Source organism: Onychostruthus taczanowskii, unplaced genomic scaffold, assembly GCF_017590055.1.
Source record: "Onychostruthus taczanowskii isolate IOZ18803 unplaced genomic scaffold, ASM1759005v1 scaffold9, whole genome shotgun sequence".
Lineage (NCBI taxonomy): Eukaryota > Metazoa > Chordata > Aves > Passeriformes > Passeridae > Onychostruthus > Onychostruthus taczanowskii.
The window spans coordinates 12853148-12873390 of NW_024506993.1; the positions used below are offsets into that span (position 1 = coordinate 12853148).

Genomic DNA, 20243 nt, shown 5'->3' on the forward strand with positions numbered 1-20243 from the left:
ACAGGGGAAAATGTTTGGAAATGTAAAACAGCATCTTTAGTGGCCAAATTGGAGTGTTTAGGGAGTTGAAGATTACATATCCAAAGCTTGGAGTTTACAGAAGCAATAATATTTTCACTACTGCAGTTGTGAGTCTCATCATTTCTAAGGAACTGTAAATTTGCAGCTTACAGAAGTCCTTGGATTGGGCTGTAATTAACTCTTTCAATATAATTGTCATCAGAGCCTTCACACTAGTTTTAAATTTGTTTCCTTATATGGATTTGCATATTTTATGAATGACTGTAAATATTATGAATTAATTTTTCTCAGATTCAAATTTTTTTAAAAATTAAAAGGAAATAAAACTGAATAACACTAAATTTATACAGAAAGTTTGGACAAATCTACGCTGGGAGAGAATGTTTGAGAAATTCTTTGTAATCTCTGTTGTTTTTCTGGATTGAGATATGGTGTGTAAACATTTGCTAGTGGGAGTACAATGGAAATAATATTTGGAAAGTAAAAGTATTGAGAGTTTCACTGAAAATATCTATTTGTTATAGGTGTAATACATTTCATTTTTAAACAAACATCATTAGTAGCTGGAACAGCTAGGATTTCTTCCCTTAAATACAGGGTTCACTTTTTCCTGATGAATGTAATAGGGATGTTGTGGTTATTCAAGTGTATCATCTAGGCCCATGTCATCCCACAATGCAAAAGAAATCAGGGAAGGACTCTGAAAGAATATAATGCCCATGATGATGCTAATCTGAAGCAGCTGCTTGATTTAGGACTGCTTTGATTCACACTTAAGTTCTGACCCTGGCACCTCTGCTGTTGTATTGCCAAAATCTCCATAGTCCCTAGGCTTTATGCACTCAGATGTCCTCGACAGACTGTCTGTGTTTCATTTAAACCGACCTTGTCCAGAGTGAGGACCTCTTGGGAGGAGAGGATCTGTTGGTGGACACACTGTCTCCCCAGTTTCACATGAGGTGCACCTTCTATGGAGAGTCTGCAAGGGAAAGACAAAGCCAGAACTGGGATGAGTTGGTCACATGAGGTCTTTTCCTTGGCACCTGGAAATACATGTCTTCTTAAAACAGAGCTTTGCACTCCTCCAAGAGCATCTCTTGCTGATGGACAGTGCCGAAAGTCTGGGAATGGAGATTCTCTGAAAGATGGCAGGATGAGATTTGCAAGTAATGCCATCAACTCACCTTTACATTTAACATCCACAGGAAGGAAACTCTAGAATATATGGGATAGGAGAGAGTTGCTGTGCCCTCTGATCCTGTGACCTTGTTAAAACCAGGCCCCCAGTCTGGATAAGCTGAAGAATAATGTGCGCCAGCTGTGCAGGCTGCATGGAGCATGGGGAACCAGGAATCTTTGACAAAAAAAGGTGCTTGGAAAGGCATTTTAGGCCAATTGATACCACATGGTGACCTTGTGAGGACTAGAGTCCTTGGGGTCCCTTTTCAGAATTAGACTTGGACCAAATCTAGCAGCTGGATTTTTTTACTCTGGAGGGTTGCTGTGGTTTAGTTAGCTATACTATTGCTTGTCTGTATTGAACAGGAAAAAACCCCATGCCTGGAATTCTCAATATCTCTATTTTATTATACTCAAAAGACACATTCTGATAATTTTTTCGGGGGATTCCTGGCAGGAGCAGCATGAAACTTAATCCTTACCTCAAGTTCTGCGGTACTAGAGTAGCTTGTGCATTATTGTGGTTAGGGCTCATGAAAGTGCAGGGGAGCATTTTCACAAGTCCATGGGCCACTGATAGATCAAGCAAGGAGTAAAGGACTTGTGTTTCTCATATGTGAGTGTGTTTGAGTGTTACCTGTTGCTCTAAAACCTGCCAGCAAGCTCTCCTGTTCCCTGTTTCAGTGTGGACATTCTGCTCAGGTGAGCTGGTCTGGCTCCTGAAAGAGATGGTTTTTTTCATTATTGGGATATAATCACACAACACCTGGAAGCAGTGACTTTGTGCTGCATGCTGACACAGCCTGTGACTAATGAGATTTACTTAAAATATTGTCTTGATTAGGATTTCCTGAACTGTGGTCTTACCCTGATCGGAATAAACAACAATAAACTCAGTCCAAGAATTTTATGGCCCTTTATAGATTTGTCACCACTTCAGTTTCTGTGCAAAAAGGATCTGTGGGATATATTGAATGTTTTTCAATAACTTGGTCTGAAGTCACAGGTTTTTTTAAGACTATGTAGGCACATATTTTGCTATGTACATCATGAAATAATTTCAAATTGGTGGGTTTGTAATTGTAGATTAAAGAACAGTAGATCACCTTGAGTGTGACAATTGAAAATTGATCTGCGAGTCATTAAGTGTTGGGAAATGCTATTTGTTCCTTTGGTAGCTTCTCTCCTCTCCTGCAGCAGCTGAGGTTTCACTGCTGGAATATATTAATTTAAGGTGATTTGTATTAGATCAATGTGAAGAAAATGCCACGGCTTTTTAACTATCAAATTTTATCAGCATCTTTAGCCAATTGCCAGTGAGGTGCAGTAGTCATTGTCAGTAATCATTCCTTTGTGGACTTGGAAATAGTTTGTGAGTCTCTGTTCTGTTACTTGAAAAACTAAGCCCTCTCTCAACAATCAAAACATGCTTGTGTCCTTGGAGGAATTTAAGGTGTTTCTGGAAAGGAGCTGAGGACACACTTGGGGTTCTGTCCATTTCTCAGTTCAAGAATTGATCATTTTTAAATACAGTCTTAAACTTTGGGTATTGTTTTCAGCAGGTTTTGATTGTACTCTGATTTATTCATTTTACTGCGTTATGACAGATAATGACACAAAGTCGATGATGAGGCACTACAGAGAGTAAACTGATCTGATAAGTTCTGCCAGGTAGGTTTTAGGTTTATGCAGTTTGTCCATCAGTTGTCTGTGTATCAGCTGGCTGGAGTTGGGGCTGTTGGGGTGCATGGGGCAGAGATTCCAAGCCAGCCACCTTCCTGGCCAGGTGACAGTGCTGGCACAGCTGTAGGGAGCAGAGGAGCTGTTGGTACTGAGATGAAGTAGAAGTGGCAGCAGGACATGCTAAGATAGGAGAGAGGTGGGAACAGCACAGGGCTGTGAATGGGCAGGGCGTCAAGTTGGATCACTCAGTGGGACATTGCTTCTTAAGAGATTTTCAGATGCAAAAAGGTTGGCAATTAGTGACATTGCTTACAGTCAAATGGAAAGAATTAAAAAATTAATCTCTATTTAGTACTCCAGAACCATCAAAAATTCACTGGCTAACACCAGGATTTGATTATAACCAGTAAGAGTTATTCTACCTGTTGAAAAAATAGCTATTGAGGAAAGACCTATTAGCAGTTCCTCCTTTTATCCTATTCTGCATGTGTCTTACTCACTGTAGAGATTACAGAGAAATAAAAATAATTTTCTTTATTATATGAGTGTCTGAGGCAGTGTTTTCTTAGAAAACATATTTTGGAGGTATTGTCAACACATGTGAAACTGTGTTCCCATACACTGTGCTGATTTGCTTTTCACTTAGGTAGTCAGCACTGATGTGATGAGTTCCTCGCTCAGATCTCTTGCTTCAAGCTACTCTGCTTCCTGTGAATGTGAACTGAATATGTCAGCCTTTATAAACATCATATGGACTTTCTTCCTCCCAAACAATTGTAGCTGTTAGTAATTGTTCATTACAGAGTAACTTCCACTAATGTTCAGAAGCATGGAAGTAATTTGGGGAGAAACATACTTTGTTCCTTTGTACTCTGTATAGTACCAATCTCTGCCTTAAGGATAAGCTGAAGTCAATCTAAACTGTAGAACCATGAGCAGTGTTGAAAATGTAGATTTAAAATTAGTAGAAGAAATAACCCAACTAGGTTTTTAATACTTGAATGTAGTTTAAATGTTTTAAATATTTTTATTTTACATAGTGTTTCCTACATTTAAAAATACCTCAGTTATTTTTTAACTAGAACTTTGTTTTCTGTTGTTAAATCACAGGGTTTTGTAATGAATGCAGTAATAACCTGCATGCCTTTCTCTTTTTTTTTGAAAAAAATAAGGTGGGCATAGATAAAATTTCTTTGTGCTTGATCCTGATGTGAATTTTTGGTTTTTTTGGTTAATCCTCTAGTCCAGAAATGATAATGCTGCATTCTCTCTTTCAGTGTCTTTTTGTCAAGTTTTTGTGTTACTTTCTTGTATTGTTGGAGCCAGCTAGCATGGTTCTCGTATACTTTCAAGTAATGTCTAGAATATTTCACATAGTTTTGTATTCTGAGAATGTGCTTTTCCTTTTGTACTGCCGTGCACACTCAGCAGCAGAGGTACCTGCAGAGTTGAGTTGTAGTGACAAAGGAGGTCCCTTTTGTGCATCAGGAAAAAAATCCTACACCTACTATTGTATCTAGACTTTGATTTGGTTGCTTCTGGCATTTTTGGGCAGATGAGGTGCTATTATTTCCTCCCACCTGTACTGAATTTCTGCTCATTGCAGAAATTAACAGCTGCTGTTTTATTTCTCATAGCAATGGCACTTCTATTAGCATTCCTCCTTCTAGTGACAGCTCATCTGAAAATGGATCACATTATTAGTGTGAGTCACAAGGCCACCCGGATAGCAATTTCAGCCAGCATTTTCCATAGCAACTACTTCTTAGGCTGATTCTGCCACAATTCTTTCCAGATGTGCTGTTGATTCAGGTAATGTTCAAAATCCTGCTCAGAAATACTTTTTTTGACTTGGATTCTAGAGCTTATCCATGGTTGCAGTAAGTGCAACTTTTTACATAGTTTAAAAAAAAAAATCAACCGTGGGCATGCTGAGGCCCCAGAAAATGTCCTCTATTTGATTCTAAAGACGGTTTGGTTTGTTTTAATTGCTAAATATCGGGCTTTTTTTCCCAAAAGCACTATTGATTTTTGTTAGACAGTCCATGTCTTATGTTTTGGAAGGAATTTATAGATTTTTGTACTATAATCACTGTAGAAATTTAGCAATTTTTATTGATTCAAATGTTCTTGCAAACATACCTCTTGTAGGACTAGCCCTGGGGAAACCTGATTTTGCTATGTGACCTGTGTTTGGAAGCTGCATCTGGAACAGTGTCAATACCCTCTTCTCTCAGGAAGATTCACCGAAGTTATTTTAGCATATATGGGAATACCCAACCAGACCAGTTAGTTTCTGATACAGACCTGGCTGATACCTTGAGAAGGAATTATTCTAACAATAGAGACAGATGACAGCTAAAATATTGACAAGAAAGAAACCCCAGTTTGATTGACCTATCCAATGAACATTAAGAGCCATACAGTTTTTTAATTCTAGTTCACTGATTTTAATGATTTCAAAAGTATAATCTAGTACTGATTTTCAGTAACTAGTATAGTTTATGCATTCAGTGATTTTATTATCCATTTTTGTAGTATAATTTGAACCAACTTGATCTTAGCACAAAAACAAAGCCTTTTATTCTGGGATAAAATTCCTTCAGTTTAAGAAGTTTTGCTAAAGACTGCAGCAACGTTTTCAAAATCAATAGGGGCTTCATGTGTTGGTTTGGTAAGAAGCTGTTTATCAAGACTAAACATGCTTCAATTCATTATGGGACATTTTAAGATATCTCTGTTCTGTTATTTTTACTATGGTGACTCCTTAAGGCTGATCCGACATCCATCCTGTGGGCTCTAAACCTGGTCAGACATGGTTTATACCTCTTTAGTCTGCTTTGAGAAAGTCAGCACAAAGTGTCTTCACTGTGAGCCAGGGTGGGTTATTTTAGAGCTCCAAGACTCTACATACGCATTTTCTAAAATGTCTCCTTAGTCAGAAACAGATTGTCAAACAGTTAACCCACCAAAGAAGATCAATGAGGAAACTTCTTTATGCAAAGTTGAATCATGTGAGGTCTTCATGCTTCTGGCAATGCTTGTGAACAGCTCCATTAGCAGGGAAGTCATATAATTAAATAACATCATGTGCTATCCTATCTCATTCATTCCCAATCTTTTAAGATACTAATTAGGGAAATATTTGTGTGCTGCTGCCTAATTTCCTCTCTTCTTATAAATAAAATATCTTGTTCCTACTCCAGGCTTTCATTGTCTTTATGAATACTTTTCTATTTTATAGTTATTAATTTCATATGTTGTATTTTGGGTGTGCAGTATTTTATTAAAAATGAAATTTGGGTTTTTTTTTCCACTGAGATAAAGTAATGGGGCAGGGTTTGAATAAATATTCTCTGATAAAATGTTTTTAGGCATTTAGGTCTTTTGATATCCCACACCTAAAGGGATTGAGGCCTAGAGAAGAAATAAAAATAACTTTTCTTTATCCAGGTGTTTACTTATTTTTTTTAATATTAGCTCCAACAATTATTGGTGTTAATACTTGTTTTCTGCGGCTTGTTCCAGTAGTTTCAGATATAATGAAATTGTCAGAAATTATATGTTGAAGTTTCTTCCATGCCTAGCAACATCTTATCAACCAGGCAAGTTTAACAGAAACATAATTTTACAAAAGAAAAATGTTGAATTGTAATAACGGATAGAATTTTCTGTAGCAATCAAATTAAGCTATCTAACTTTTAACATATAATGTAGAAATAAATTATGAATGTCATCTTGTTACTAAAGGTAATGGTGTTTCTAACTTCACAGATCTAAATTAAAATAGTTAAAATATGAAAATATCAGCCTTCTTGTGGGGTGCGTGTCAGGTGTCTGTTCAAACATCTGAGGAGTTTCTTGGTTTCAGGTTCGCATACAGAGTGTACTCTGACATGTATTTGTGACTGGTGGAATTTACATGGCACTGGTTTACACTGGTCTGAAGCCCTATTTAGTAAGTGAGGATTACAACTGTGCCCTGAGATCAGTTATCAGATATGAATTATGCACTGCCAAGAGAGTGCATTCTGGTAATTCTCTAGGTGCCCAGGCAGTTTTATTTGTCAAAATTGCCTTCTAATGCACTATAAAGCTCAAGGCATGAATTCTAATGTATTCATACTGATTTTTATATTTTGTTTCAAAATCGAACCAGTTTGTGACTTATTTTCAACTTCAGTGTGATTGACATTGGATTTTGTCAGTTTTATGTTTGTTGTTCAAAGGTCAGTTCATTGTAGTATTGGAAAAATTAGAAGGAAGACCTTAAGAAGGAAGACTTGTTTTAAAACCAAATTAATATTTTTCTTTAATTTCCAGTGGAAAGGAAGGAAATAGAGTTTTGTATATTTTTGTTTTTGTGGATAATTTTCTTGATGAGCATTTATTAAAAGCTGAAAAAAGCCCTACTGATTCTTTAATATAACCATCTACTTTGTAACAAATGGTTATTTGGAATATGTTTTCAACTCAATATTAAGCACAGATTGCAATTAACAAAAGTTAAAAAACAAAGGTTGGGGTTTTTTTTACTATCTAATTTCTGCATCTCAGTTTTATATGTGTTTGACTCAAATATTTTGAATTCTCTGCAAATTCATTAAAACCATAATAGCTCTTAATAGTAACATTTTTTCCCTGCTTAAACCTTTATTTGGCAGTTCAAAAACATTACCAAGAACTATATTCTAAAGATCAAACCATTCCTCCTCCAAAGCACTTTTATCTTTGTCTTCTATAAACAAAAAAAGCCGTGTTGAAGGATGAGGGGGCTGACAATGACAGATTACCTGTAGTTTTGTTTTCCTGTTTAACTTAGGTGGACCCTGTGCAGTGCCATGTTGTGCTGTAACACAATCCCATGTGCTCAGATCCCATCGTTCTTCCCAGCAATCCCCATTTCTGCATTTGGGCTGTGGCACAGAGCAGGCACAGGGATTTTATCCAAGTGTTGGTGTCATTCCTGTGGAGAGTCAAACAAAGCCAAATGAGCAACAGGAGTCAGTTGCAGTATAAAGCTGCAGAACTCAGGAATAATTGTCATCTAATTTCTTCTGCTGTGCTTTGCAGGACTGTGAATTATTTTTTTTCCTCTGTATTTCTCACACAATCTGAAGGTTCTTACGTCTGCTCCGGTGTGAGAGATGCTGCCTGTTTGGATGAATTGATAATGCAGTGGTTATGGAAGCATGATCTGTGCAACTCTGATGTAATTGCTTTCACAATGTCTTTTCTAGGTGCCCTTTTCTAGGCCATCTATTTTACTTATCTGTCATTAATAAATATAAATTATCAAGACATCAGAAGTCCAATGTTATAGAGCTTGAAAAAGTTCCAAGAATTCAAAGGGCAGTTGAGTGCCCAACTTTGTACTTGAAAACTAGTCCCAAAAGACGGGCATGAAGTTCCTTTTTTGCCTTTTAAAATCTGGATTTGTTTTGTTTTCTTAACAAAGGACCTATATGCACATTTCAAGCTGCTGTTAAGGAGGAAAAAAGTGATAATAATTTGAAATTGCCACTGTAAAGGCAAGGTGGGAGATGTAAGTAGAGCTATGATTGTGGGAATAATGAACTGTGGCTCTGGGGAGGTAGAATGGAGGAAAAGCACAGATGGATAAAGAAGCTGCTGTGTCAAGAAACTCCTTGAGATTATTCAGAATCAGGTCCTCTTTTTTGCTTCTTTCCTTTTACTCTGAAATTTCATATTAGGAACAGATGAATCTTCCCTTTTCTCCTTGATTTTAGTCTAATCTACATCTAATATAAATCGAATGCAGGTGTATTTGTCGTCAATCTCACATCGGGTAAGCACTGACACTTCATCCTCACACCTGCTTCCAGCAGAAGACTTGATCAGATGGAAAATTCAAGATTTGATACTCAGATAATGTGAGGAAAAGTGTTTGGTGGGTTGGAGTGTGGAGTGGGGTGTGTAAGAGCAGGTCCCCCTTTTTCTGTCCCACACTTAATGGAGCCAGCCCTTTCTTGGTGTGTTTGGACTGTGGAGCAACAATAGTTGTCTGTGTTTGCTGTTAAGGGAACCAGGACAGCCCAAAATGCAATTTCATGCTGTCTTTGTTTTCTGAAAGTATTTCAAAGGGGTTTGTTCTTTGAATACGGTGCAAGGTAATTGTTCATTTAAAAGGAGTAATCTATAAATGTGCTTTTGTCAAGCAACTGGAGAGATAAATTTTCTGTCAGAAAAAGCTTCAAAATACCAATAATATTCTGAAGTTTATTTTCTAAGATGCATGCACATCCATAATGGATTAACAGCATGTTTTAACAAACCATTTATTTGCTTTGGGAGTGACAGAGAGAAGCTGTTTCAAACAGGATCTCTCATCACCGTCTATCTCTAGTCACCTCCTACTGAACTTAAGGTTGAAAACCGGGGGTCACGAGGGAAAGAAAACAATAATTAAAGTGAAAAAGTTGATTGAACTGGGGTTTTTTTTGTCCTTCAGTATGATTAGCATGTAAGAAGCTGGCTGAGTGTTGTACTGTATCTCATTAGTTCAAACATTTCTGACTTGATTTAGCTTTAACAGTGACTTTTTAAATTGCATTTCTGTATTTTGTGGAGAACAGCCTAAGTAGTAAAGGCAGTAAAAGTTCTCATTAGAAGGTCTTGTTTCTATAAATCTTAATCTTGGAATTCTGCTAGGTTACAATTGGACTGCTTCTAAGAACTCACCCCACCTCCCAAAAAGTTGTCATGGGTTCTTTATTAAAGCTCAAAAAATTATTCTTAGACTAACAGAGGTGGGGAGTAAGGCAGGAGTGTTTACAGAACTCACTTCTAAATTGACTGTGATAAGTGGCAATGCAATGTATTATGATTAGAGGTTTCTGGGAGACTCTTTAAGAAGGTTAACTGCAAGGCAGCTCTCAAAAGAAAGCATTTATCTTAGTGGTCATCCTTCAGTGTTTTATACTACTGAGATTTTTTTGTGGGTGGCTAGAACCATTTTTTTGTGTTTTATTAGCTGTATCTTGAATACCTCCTACTAGCTGAATGACAGTTTAGGGTTATTAAATCTGTTCTTAGTACATTTTTTTATCCTTAGTTAATCTTGACTAAATATATGCTAGTGAGCAACCCTTTTTTCTCAGTTGTTGCCCATATTTGTTAAAAAAACTATTCCATTTGACATTTGTTTAGGCTGAAGTTTGATAAAATACTGTATACAATATACTTTTTCAGTTTGGCATTCAACAGAGACTTTCATGGATTTATTTCTTCTTGCATTATCTTATCTTCCCTTCTAGTGTGCTAAGACTTCCTTTTCATATTAAGTAATTTTTTCACTCCAGGACAGATGCTTTGAAAATGCAAACTCTGTGTGTGCATTGCTAGAGATCCCTAAAATTGCATTTTTCAGGTGTTACGTAACATTTATAATTGAGTTACTTTGCTATCACCTGCTTTCTCTAATCCTAAGATTTTATTTAATTCAGATTTTTCTTTGACACTACTTCCAGTGACTTTACTAAAAGATTTATATTATTTTATACTTTGTGTTTCTTTAAAAGCTATCTCCATTATCAGACTAATAATTGATCATTCCTCCAAGGAAAGGAATCTTTGTATTTGGCTATCACTGAGGAATGGCCATTATCATTACACCTTGGCTAGATATTAGGAAAAAATTTGCTGCTTTCTTCTGCAATTTATGGACATTACTTCTTGTTCTGTGTGCCATGAATATAGAAATAAGAAGTTCTATTTCAATTTGACATAGCATTTTATGTTCTCATTACCCTGTTGTCACTCAAAGACTATTTAATATTGTAGTTTTTCCCAATGTTTTCTCATCAGTCCTTTCTCTGCCTTTTTCCACATTTTTCAGAGTACTGGGTTAAGTATTTCAGCTAAGACATTTTGTGTAGATGAAAATACTCACTTCTCCCTTGCAATCTATTTTTGTTTTATTCCTTAGTATGATACTTATTCACAACACATCACCAATATGGGGTTTCTCCTTACTTTTCTAGACACTATCTTTGGTTTGGAAAGACCAATTTTATTCCTGTCTTCATGGCACATGAAAATTCCCCCATTCTGAAGCCTCACTGAAATGTAACAAATAGATTTTCTAGTCCATCATTCATTAGTTAATGAAAACATTATACAAACTGGAATTTTGGATAGGACACAACTTGTGTAAATAAATTCATTCATGGCCATCAGAGAAGTGTTTCTTTCATCTGTTCTTTTGTATTGTATATGAAGTGACATTAAGTATAATCAGATTTTTGTACAAATTTCCTTGGTACCTCTTAGTGGAAGCATTTGGATTGGCAGCCCAGATCCCTCAGCTGTGAGTGTGCTTATTAAGAGACTGTTGTATTCACTGGCCCTGTGTTAAGGAGACTTGGCCTGAGGTTGCTGTGGGTTGTTGCAGTCAGCCTTTGCCAGAGGAGGAGAAATTTCGTTTCATAAGTATTGCTTTTCCAGGGAAAAGTTTTCCCTCCTCTCCTTGCAATAAGGAGCATATTATAGTGGAAGATAAAAGTTGGGAATCCTAGGAATTACTTTATGCAGGTGAAAGAAAAATGTGCAGAATAATTACCAATGTGGAGCATTTGCTGTTAGGTTTAATATATATTTTTTAATTTGAGGGTTTACTTACTTTTACTGTGAAAAGTTAGACTGATTTTTTTTTTTGGTGTTAAAAATACTACCCTGTTATTTGTATAACAGATTAGTTTGCCAAAAAAAGAGAGGAAAAACTACTAATAACAAAAGGGATTACTCTTTATAAATATTACTGTTAAAGAATGTCATTTAATCCACTGCTCTAATAAATTATTTTAAAATGCATTTTATTACTATAATTTATTAAACAATAAGGAGACATTTTGGCTGCAAATAGTGATAACATCTCTGTAGAACTGTATTTGGATAGTAATTTTTTTTCATGACACAGTAGATAATTAGGAATTATAAATTATGCTTACACTCTTAGGCACGTTAGCTGAGAGTGTATCAGACTATGTTGTTTTTGGTGCCAAATCAGGTCTTGATTTTCAAAAATTCTAGCACTAAAACTCATGATGAGTTTCTTTTTCTAGCAGCAAAGTAGAAGTGTATGACTTACCTGAGAGATTTAGGTAAAAACCTTGCCATCAGTTTACATTTTTGAATGAAGTTACTCTGTGTTTGTAGGTGAAAAAATCATTATCATCTGCCACTTTAATGGCATCTTAACGTTGTTCCTAGTGGCCAGATAATCTCATTTCAAATGTTTGGTGCAAAAACTGATTTAAATTTTTAGCAAGGTCACTGGATAGCTAAAATAAATTGCTCCTGTCCATGAGATTTTGTTCTTTCATAGGAAACTTGAAATATGATGGCAGGCCAGCATAACAGCTTTCAGAGATGTGGGTGAACTAGTGTGCAATATGTAATCGATAGGATATGATAACGTAGAGATCCCAATCTGTCCTGAGAGGCAGCTTCATAAATGCTTGGATCTCTTCTCTTCCAGTGCCTCACAAGTGTGGGCAAGGTCTTTTTCCACCTCTGTCTTCCAGGGACTTAATGGGGGCTGGATCCTAGGCCATGCAGGATTAGAGGACATGGATTCCCTCAGGTGCTCTGTCACAACCTGCATCTTTATTTTGTACTCTGAAAAATAATAATAAAGTCTTTGGGTTTCTCTGTCTTCCCTCTGAACAGAAGTAATTAATGAACAAGAATTAAAGCAACTGACATATCATCTGGTAGAATAGACCAGCTATGCCAACCTCTCGTTAACCCGGATGCCTGGTTAAATGCCACTTATATTTGAGGTTATTGTTGTTATCCATTATAATAAACATGGATAATCTGCTGCCACATCCAGGAATGTGTCTGTGCAGACTGGTGCTGTGCCCACCCTGGGCAGGCTGTGTGAGCCAGCCCCAGTCTGGAAGCCATCAGCACATTATGTGGCACTGTGCCTGAGCTAAAACACCTTGTCTCTCAGATAGCTGAGGCTTTGCAGCTTCTCAACAGAGGCTGGCTCACATTTGGGTGCTCCAAGAGTGCTGGCAGTGTGTTTGTTTTTGATGTGTTCATCATTCCACATGGCTGGGGAAGCACTTCCCCAGAAATCCCCACCCTTGTGTCACGCACTCATCTCCTCCCAGCTCCACTTAAATTAACGACAAAGATTTAAAAAATATGTTGGCAATAATTTTGGGGGGGCAGTTTAAACATATATGTGCTGTGGGTTTGATTCAAATCTTGGAGTGTCTCAGTGGGCCACTTGTGGTGTCATTTGACAGCAGCTATTTCACATGACTATGAACCATCATTTCCTGGAAGTGCTTGATATGAGTCATTATTTCCTGGAATAAAGTGTTTGGTTACATATTTTCCCAAGATAGGAAAATCCCCATCAGCTGAGAAAATAAATGCTAGGGTCTGCAAAATTTTGTGGGTTTGGGGCTGCAGAATCCAGAGTGCAGATTTTTCAAAGAATGTTGCCTGGCTCTCCTCTCCCATGAAAGGTTTCACCTCATCTGTTAAAGTGGAGTGGAGAATGTTGCACAGCTGAGCAGACAAGGTCACAAGAATGTGATTATTTTGGCTGGCAGTACAAAAAATATGGATGTGACTGAATCCTATTATCAGATGTTGAAATGATACCCAATAATTCAATAGTTCTGAGTCTTCTTCTTCACTAGTCAGGTTTACTGCCAATTTAGAGGCAGTGACATGATCTAAACTTCAGAGAAGTAAAATTTCAGTATAGCTTCATGTCCTTTTTCAGCCTTTAATTTAATCCTTTTTTTAAATTTTTGGCTTTTTACAGCTGTAATATGTGTTAAATAGCTATATATCATTAAAAACCTCATTGGCGACAAGTATTTACTGAGGAATTTGCTGTTAGAGAGCAGACCTTATATTGGGGCTGGTTGGCATGGAGTTAACCTGCACAATTTTAGAATGAACCTAAATATATTCTAAAACCTTTGAAATTCTGAGAGGTAGGTTTCTTTAACACACTCACAATGAAAATAGGTAGGTTTGTGATAATAGTATTAATGTTTATCTTCAGATATTATAACTGGAACATTGTTACGCTTCTAACTAACTTTTCTCTGTAATTTTATGACCGCGTGCTCTCATAAAACTGCAGAGGAGTGAACCTTATTGAATTTGGAAGAACATATTCTATGCCTATATGCAATATGCTGTTTCCTTTTCTTTGGCTTTGAAGCCACAGAATATCTTTATTTCTGCCAGAGAACTTGTGTTATCATGCCTGACATCTGTGGGGGAGATGAGGCCCTGGCACAGGGTGCCCAGAGCTACTGTGGCTGCCCCTGGATCCCTGGCAGTGCCCAAGGCCAGGTTGGACACTGGGGCTGGGAGCACCTGGGACAGTGGCAGGTGTCCCTGCCATGGCAGGGGTGGCACTCGGTGGGCTTTAAGGTTCCTCCCAACCAAACCATTCCATGATTTTCTGGTAAATTGCTTGCTTTCTGCAAGTTCAGAGGAAGTGAATAGAATAGCAAATCACCTTTTTTTTTCCTATTTTGGTGCATTAAAAACATAATATTTTCATGAAAATGTTACTGAATAGGTACTTCAGCACAACACGTGAACAAACTGACAGTCTTTTACAAATTACTACACAGCAATTGTTATGCATTATTACGAGGTTTATAGAAAAACAATGTACCTATATTTCATTTCAAATTAGTGTTATGGATATGTAACCCCTCTGATTTATATTTTTGTGTAATATTTGTTATTTAAAATAATTCATAACTATAATTTAAATTAAAACTGTTGGAGTATTACAGCATTCTCTTTTAAGCATCATTTAACTGAGATTTGAATGAACAAGACAGAATAATAAATGAGACTATTAAAGTGTATGAATAAGATGCAACTGTTTATCTAAAATTGATCCATGTCGCATAACTTCGCCTAAAATAAATGGGTTGTTTTTCTTTGGCTCCATCAGAAATATTGTCCTATAAATATTTATATTAATACATTAGGAACTTTGAAATAAAAGTGGAATAACTTTCTTGACATTTTTGCTGGCAAGCAAAGGACTGTGAGAATTCCAGCCTTTTAGCTCACCTTGACTGTATGAAGTTCACGAGCTGTATTCTTACATTTATTAGCAGTTGGAGCCCAAGGTTAATTTATGATTCATTTATCCATGTTTATTTTTTAATGATTGATTTTATATAGTTCTGGGAAAAGGCACAGGCCATAACATATTCTTTTCTAAAAGCTATTAGGTATTATGTGCTCTTTCTTGGCTGATAAGTCATAGTCTGTCACCAAATACGTTGCAGAAGGTGAATATATTTCTTTTATTTATGAAATTAAAGGACAGATTATGGCCTTGCCAGAGCATGAGCATTTTAGGGTATAAGATACTGCAAGATCTGTGCTTTCAACTGCATGTTGTAAAAAATTGCATTTGTCTTATCTTCTCACAAAACTATTTGTGATGTACCCCTGTGAGTGTCTGTGTTATCCCATATTTATCTCAGTGCTGTAAGATTCTGTTTGCTCACTGGAAGTGAGGGGTCAAGATTGCAAAGGAAATGATTTCTCATGAAAAATCAGATCAAAAAACTTGTATTTTACTTTTAGAAATGTATTTTTTTTGTTGACAGAAAAATATAATAAATCCATAGGAAAACATCTAAGTAAATATGAGGAAGATATCCAGAGATTCCTGCACTGAGAACCCTAGGGTACCAAGTTAAGAGGATAAAAATTGGTTTTATCTGTATCACTTTGCTTTCTGTTATTCTCTCTATGATCTGCATGAGTCAAAAGAGATTTGTGTAAGGTATTCTAGAATTCAGGAAAGTGAATTACAAAAATAAATCAATTATTAAAAGCAAGAAATTTCACACAACTATTGTTAGGTATTGTATTGTAGTAAAATAGGCTGAGATAAATGGTTGATGAAGCAAATAATGAAAAGTCTATAAAGAAAAATTTTTGGCTAATTAGTTTATTTCATCATTTGGTTAGACCTGACAGTGTTTGCTATTTAAAGTGTTCAGAAGGTAGGTGGTTGTTCTAGTGATTGAAAAAAACATCCTACATGGTGTGGTATAGTAGTATATATCCTGTTTTAATGAGAATGTAATAATTTTTATTTTTGTTTTATTTTATCAGACAGGAAGCTTTGCTTGCTGCAATTAGTGAAAAAGATGCAAATATTGCCTTGCTTGAGCTGTCTGCTTCAAAGAAAAAGAAGACTCAAGATGAAGTAATGGCTCTTAAACGAGAGAAGGACAGATTAGTACATCAGTTAAAACAGCAGGTGGGGAGACTTTGCTTTTCATACTTTCATGGCAACAGAAAACTGGCACTATTTGCATTTGTACTACTTTATGCTGATGTCCTTTTGGAAGTGTTCAAGCCAGGTCTGACCCGTGTCAGCAGTTGCACAAGGTAGGATATGTTCCATTTAAGTGTTTATTGCTTCTCTGGAGTTGTTAAGAATTAGCTGCACATTTGCTTGGCTCATATCATATACAGCCAATACATTTTGTTCTCCCTCTTCATAGTTTCCAACCTTCTTAATTCTGGGAAAAAGGACAGCAGATGCTCTTTGTCTAAAGCAAGATCTATCCATTCTCTTGACTCTTTTTAACTTACTCTTGTTCAGTTATTTGCTTATCTGTTGTAAAATAGTTGTGTTTTCAGAAGGCTTCAGGCTTTCTGAGAGGTTATCTAGAATTTGTGATTATCCTTGAAATAAATCCTCAACTGGGTAAACATCACTGTGTCTTCTACACTATAAGTAATTTGAGGTTTAAATAAAAACCATTTAGTTAAAAAATCATCTAGAAACAGATATTCTCACATATGTTCTGGCCATGGTGCACTTGTGTCTCAGGTCAGTCAGCTGCCCAGGATACTTTTCATCAAAATCTATATGATAAATAGGCAGATATGCTTCATGCTTTTTATCACTTCATCATACTGTGCTGCACCAGAGCAGATGATGTGGAGTTCCAAATAATTTTAGGGAGTTTTGGTTTGCTTTGGAAAAGAGAGGGTACTTATTTTCTTTTCTAGATATCTCCCTTTTTTACCTTCATCTTAGGTTACTGAAGAGTAAATGAATACACCCCTTTGCCATGTTCCATGATACCTTTAAATATCATGGATATTTAAAAAACGTTCATCAGAGAACTGAGCAACTGTTTTGTTGTTGTTCTTGTTTTGTTTTGGTGTGGTACCTTTAAGCTATTGCTGGAAAGTGCTCAAAACATTGATAGCTTTTTTCAGACAGAGAGAAGGAAAAGGATTGCTAGAGAAGCATTTTGTTGGAGATCTTCAGTTAGAATTGTAACCAAATACTTCAAATACCTCCATTATTTATAGCGATAAAGATCTTCAGTAAAGCTATTTAACTAGATTAAATTGATGCCAAAATAATCTCCCTGTTATCTCAGACACCACAAAAAAAGAGTCACCAGGAACAGGAATGTGGTTTAACTAGGTCACCCCTTTATTACACTTAAGAATTATCTGATAATAGAGGCTGTAGACTTCACTCATACTTCTTTAATCCCTTTGGGGAGAGCCACTGTCTGCCCCCAGAGGTTTCTCCTGTGCACCCAGCACAAAGGCTTGCTCTGACTTTGCTGGGCAGGGGCAGTGGCAGATTCCCCCTGTGTGATTCAGTTCCTCTGTTCCCTTGAGAGATGCTCTCTCTGATTCTCAAGAGCCTCAGTGAATGTTCGGCTGCAGCATTGCTTGTTTTCTTCTGCTCTTATTTGTCCCATCCTCCATTTCCACAGCTGCTAAACTGCTGAAAGAGAATTCAAAAAAGCCCAACTTCTCTAGCCTAATGTGATCATCAAAGGAGAAATGTTTATAAATATTAGAAGATGAATCACTAGATGATGCTAAACATTAACATAAAGCCCTAAATTCATCCCTGTTCTACATCGTATGAGGAATTTTTGCTTTGAGAGACAAAATAACATGTTGGTCCCTGATAAAAAATCTGTATTCCTCTCATATATATCCACATTTTCTGGCCTTTGTGAATGAATACATTGCAAACCCCTATTTAAGACATTGATTTTAAAATAATTTGTCTTAATTTTTCACACATAAAAAGAGGCATCTTAGAGAAATGAAATATTCTGCCTTTGTCAGGAAATTGGAATATTTATGATTTATTTTAATAAAGCTACTGATAGGCATATCATATTTTAAAAATTAAAATGCTATTTATATGAATGAGTTGAGCCATCTTTTGATGGGTTGTGACTGTGTGAGTTTAAGTAAAAGTTCTGTTATTTTTAAGCTGGAAGAAAATAATTGCTTTTATGTCAAAACCTAGATAACCTCGAAAAATTATTCATATCACAGTGCATTCAGCTGTAAAATTAGTAGTAATAATTCTGACCTCTGTGTTGCAAACACATTTTCTCAAAAGAAACAAACATTTAATTGTAATGATTTAAATACAATTTAGCAGCTGCAATCTGTCAGTTAAATATTTATTGTTTACTGCTTAAATAATTGGGAAGCACAGTAATACATTCCCAGCAAAACAAAACCACTGCAACTGCTTTGATTCATACCAAAAGCTATATTTTGAGAGCTGTAGAACTTTGTAGTAGGCTTTAAAAAAACCTTTCAGTAATACAGTATTAAACAAAATTACCATGTGGGCTTGGCTGAGTGATTACATAATGTACATAATCACCCTGGCCAAGATTCCTTTGGAGAATTCTGAGAAGGTATTTTTAGATAAATTTGTACAGTGATGCAATCCTTCATGAAATAATTAGCTAAAAAGTTAATTTTTAGAACATCTCAAGAGATTTTGGCAAGAGCAGAAGACACTGCTATGTTCCTGATTCATCCTGAACTTGGATACTGAGAGAAAATGTCCCAGTTGTCTCTTTTCACTTCTCGGATATAGTGCCAAAAATGTAAGTGCAGTTGGCCAAAATGCAAGGTCTTCTAACTCCTTGAGAGCATTTTATTTTTCTTCTCAAAACATGAAATTAGAAACCTTTCCAGTGCTTTCAGGGCTGCAGGTGTACAGAATACTCTGGTGTTTGGCAGAGTTTTTTAGTTCACTGCTCTATATTTCATCAGGTCAACATATTGCTAATGCAACAAAAAGGGTGAGAAACCATCAAGGAATTTAAAAAATGTGTGTAATCACAGTTTCTCAGCAAACTAACAACTAGCAATATTTTATCCTGCATGCAATACGCAGAATTATTTCTTACTAATTACCTTGTAAATATTTGAAAAATCTCTCAGCAGCAAATGAGTAAAGTGGAATTGTAGGCATCATGTTGCATTGCATATACTGTTCTAGTTAAATACTTCAGAAACCTTGTTACTCTGATATTATTGTGGTGACATCAAGCATTCAAGAACAACAAAATATCCCAAATTCTGTTTTCCCTGATTAATTCAGCTCTATTGCATTGTGTATTTTGTGATATTGAAAGGGTTTATTTGACTGTATGAAGAAAAGAATATTACTAGAAGTTGTTGTGATTGTGACTATGCTGGCAGCCCAAAACATCTTTCTGCAGCACTGTGAATTAGTTAATTGCATTTAAGCTCCCTGTGTGTGTAACAAGCATGGGAGCAGAAAAGTCATGCACTGTTTCTTACAGTGTCATTGCAGACATTGTTATCTGCAGCACTTGTGAGCAGCAGCAGCTCTAGGGCTGGTTCCTAATCGCTGTTGATTCAGTTTCTGATACTATACTAATTTAATCTTTCTGATTGCCTTGAGTGTCATGTGTATTATAGGACCACATAATTTTAATGTTGTTGTTATTGTATTGCTGCTGTTGTTTACGCAGATCTGCTTCACACAGACATTTATTGTGCAGTTGAATTGTGCAGTATCACTGCACAGTGAGTAGAAGCCATTCACATGGGTACTGCAGACATAGTTGATCACTCTGCTTCATTTTTGCCTCTTCAGTGTATGCTGTTTACTGTTAGTCATAATATTGGTCTTGTTCAAGCTTTAAGCACCTAATTTTGAACAAAAGAGAAGTTTGAGACCCTTAAGTTTGTTTTATTTTTGGTGCACTTATGGTACACAGGTTCTTTGTTTATTTTGGACAGGTAAGAATAAATGTCCTAATAATTTCCTAATCAATCTGGTTATTTTTTCCTTAAAAGTTCTCAGAAAATGTAGTAAAATGGCTTTTGCTCTTTGATTTTAAATGTGACTGTTCAGAGCCCATTTATGTCAATACAAGGCATTCAGTGGCCTTACTATCTTAAAAATCTTTTTAGTTTCTACTTTTCCAATAATTAGAAATATCCTAAAGTAATATTTCTGCATGTCTTAACATTGGGGTTTATTCTCCTAA

General features: G+C 36.2%; 1 protein-coding gene across 1 annotated transcript in view; it reads left to right on the forward strand.

Moving 5' to 3' along the window:
• ERC2 (ELKS/RAB6-interacting/CAST family member 2) overlaps positions 1-20243 on the forward strand; it is a 283355-nt gene that overhangs the window by 253380 nt on the left and 9732 nt on the right. Inside the window, exon 17 of the mRNA XM_041425936.1 lies at positions 16039-16186. Coding sequence (XP_041281870.1) covers positions 16039-16186 — 148 coding nt within the window. The remainder of the gene's footprint in view (positions 1-16038; positions 16187-20243) is intronic.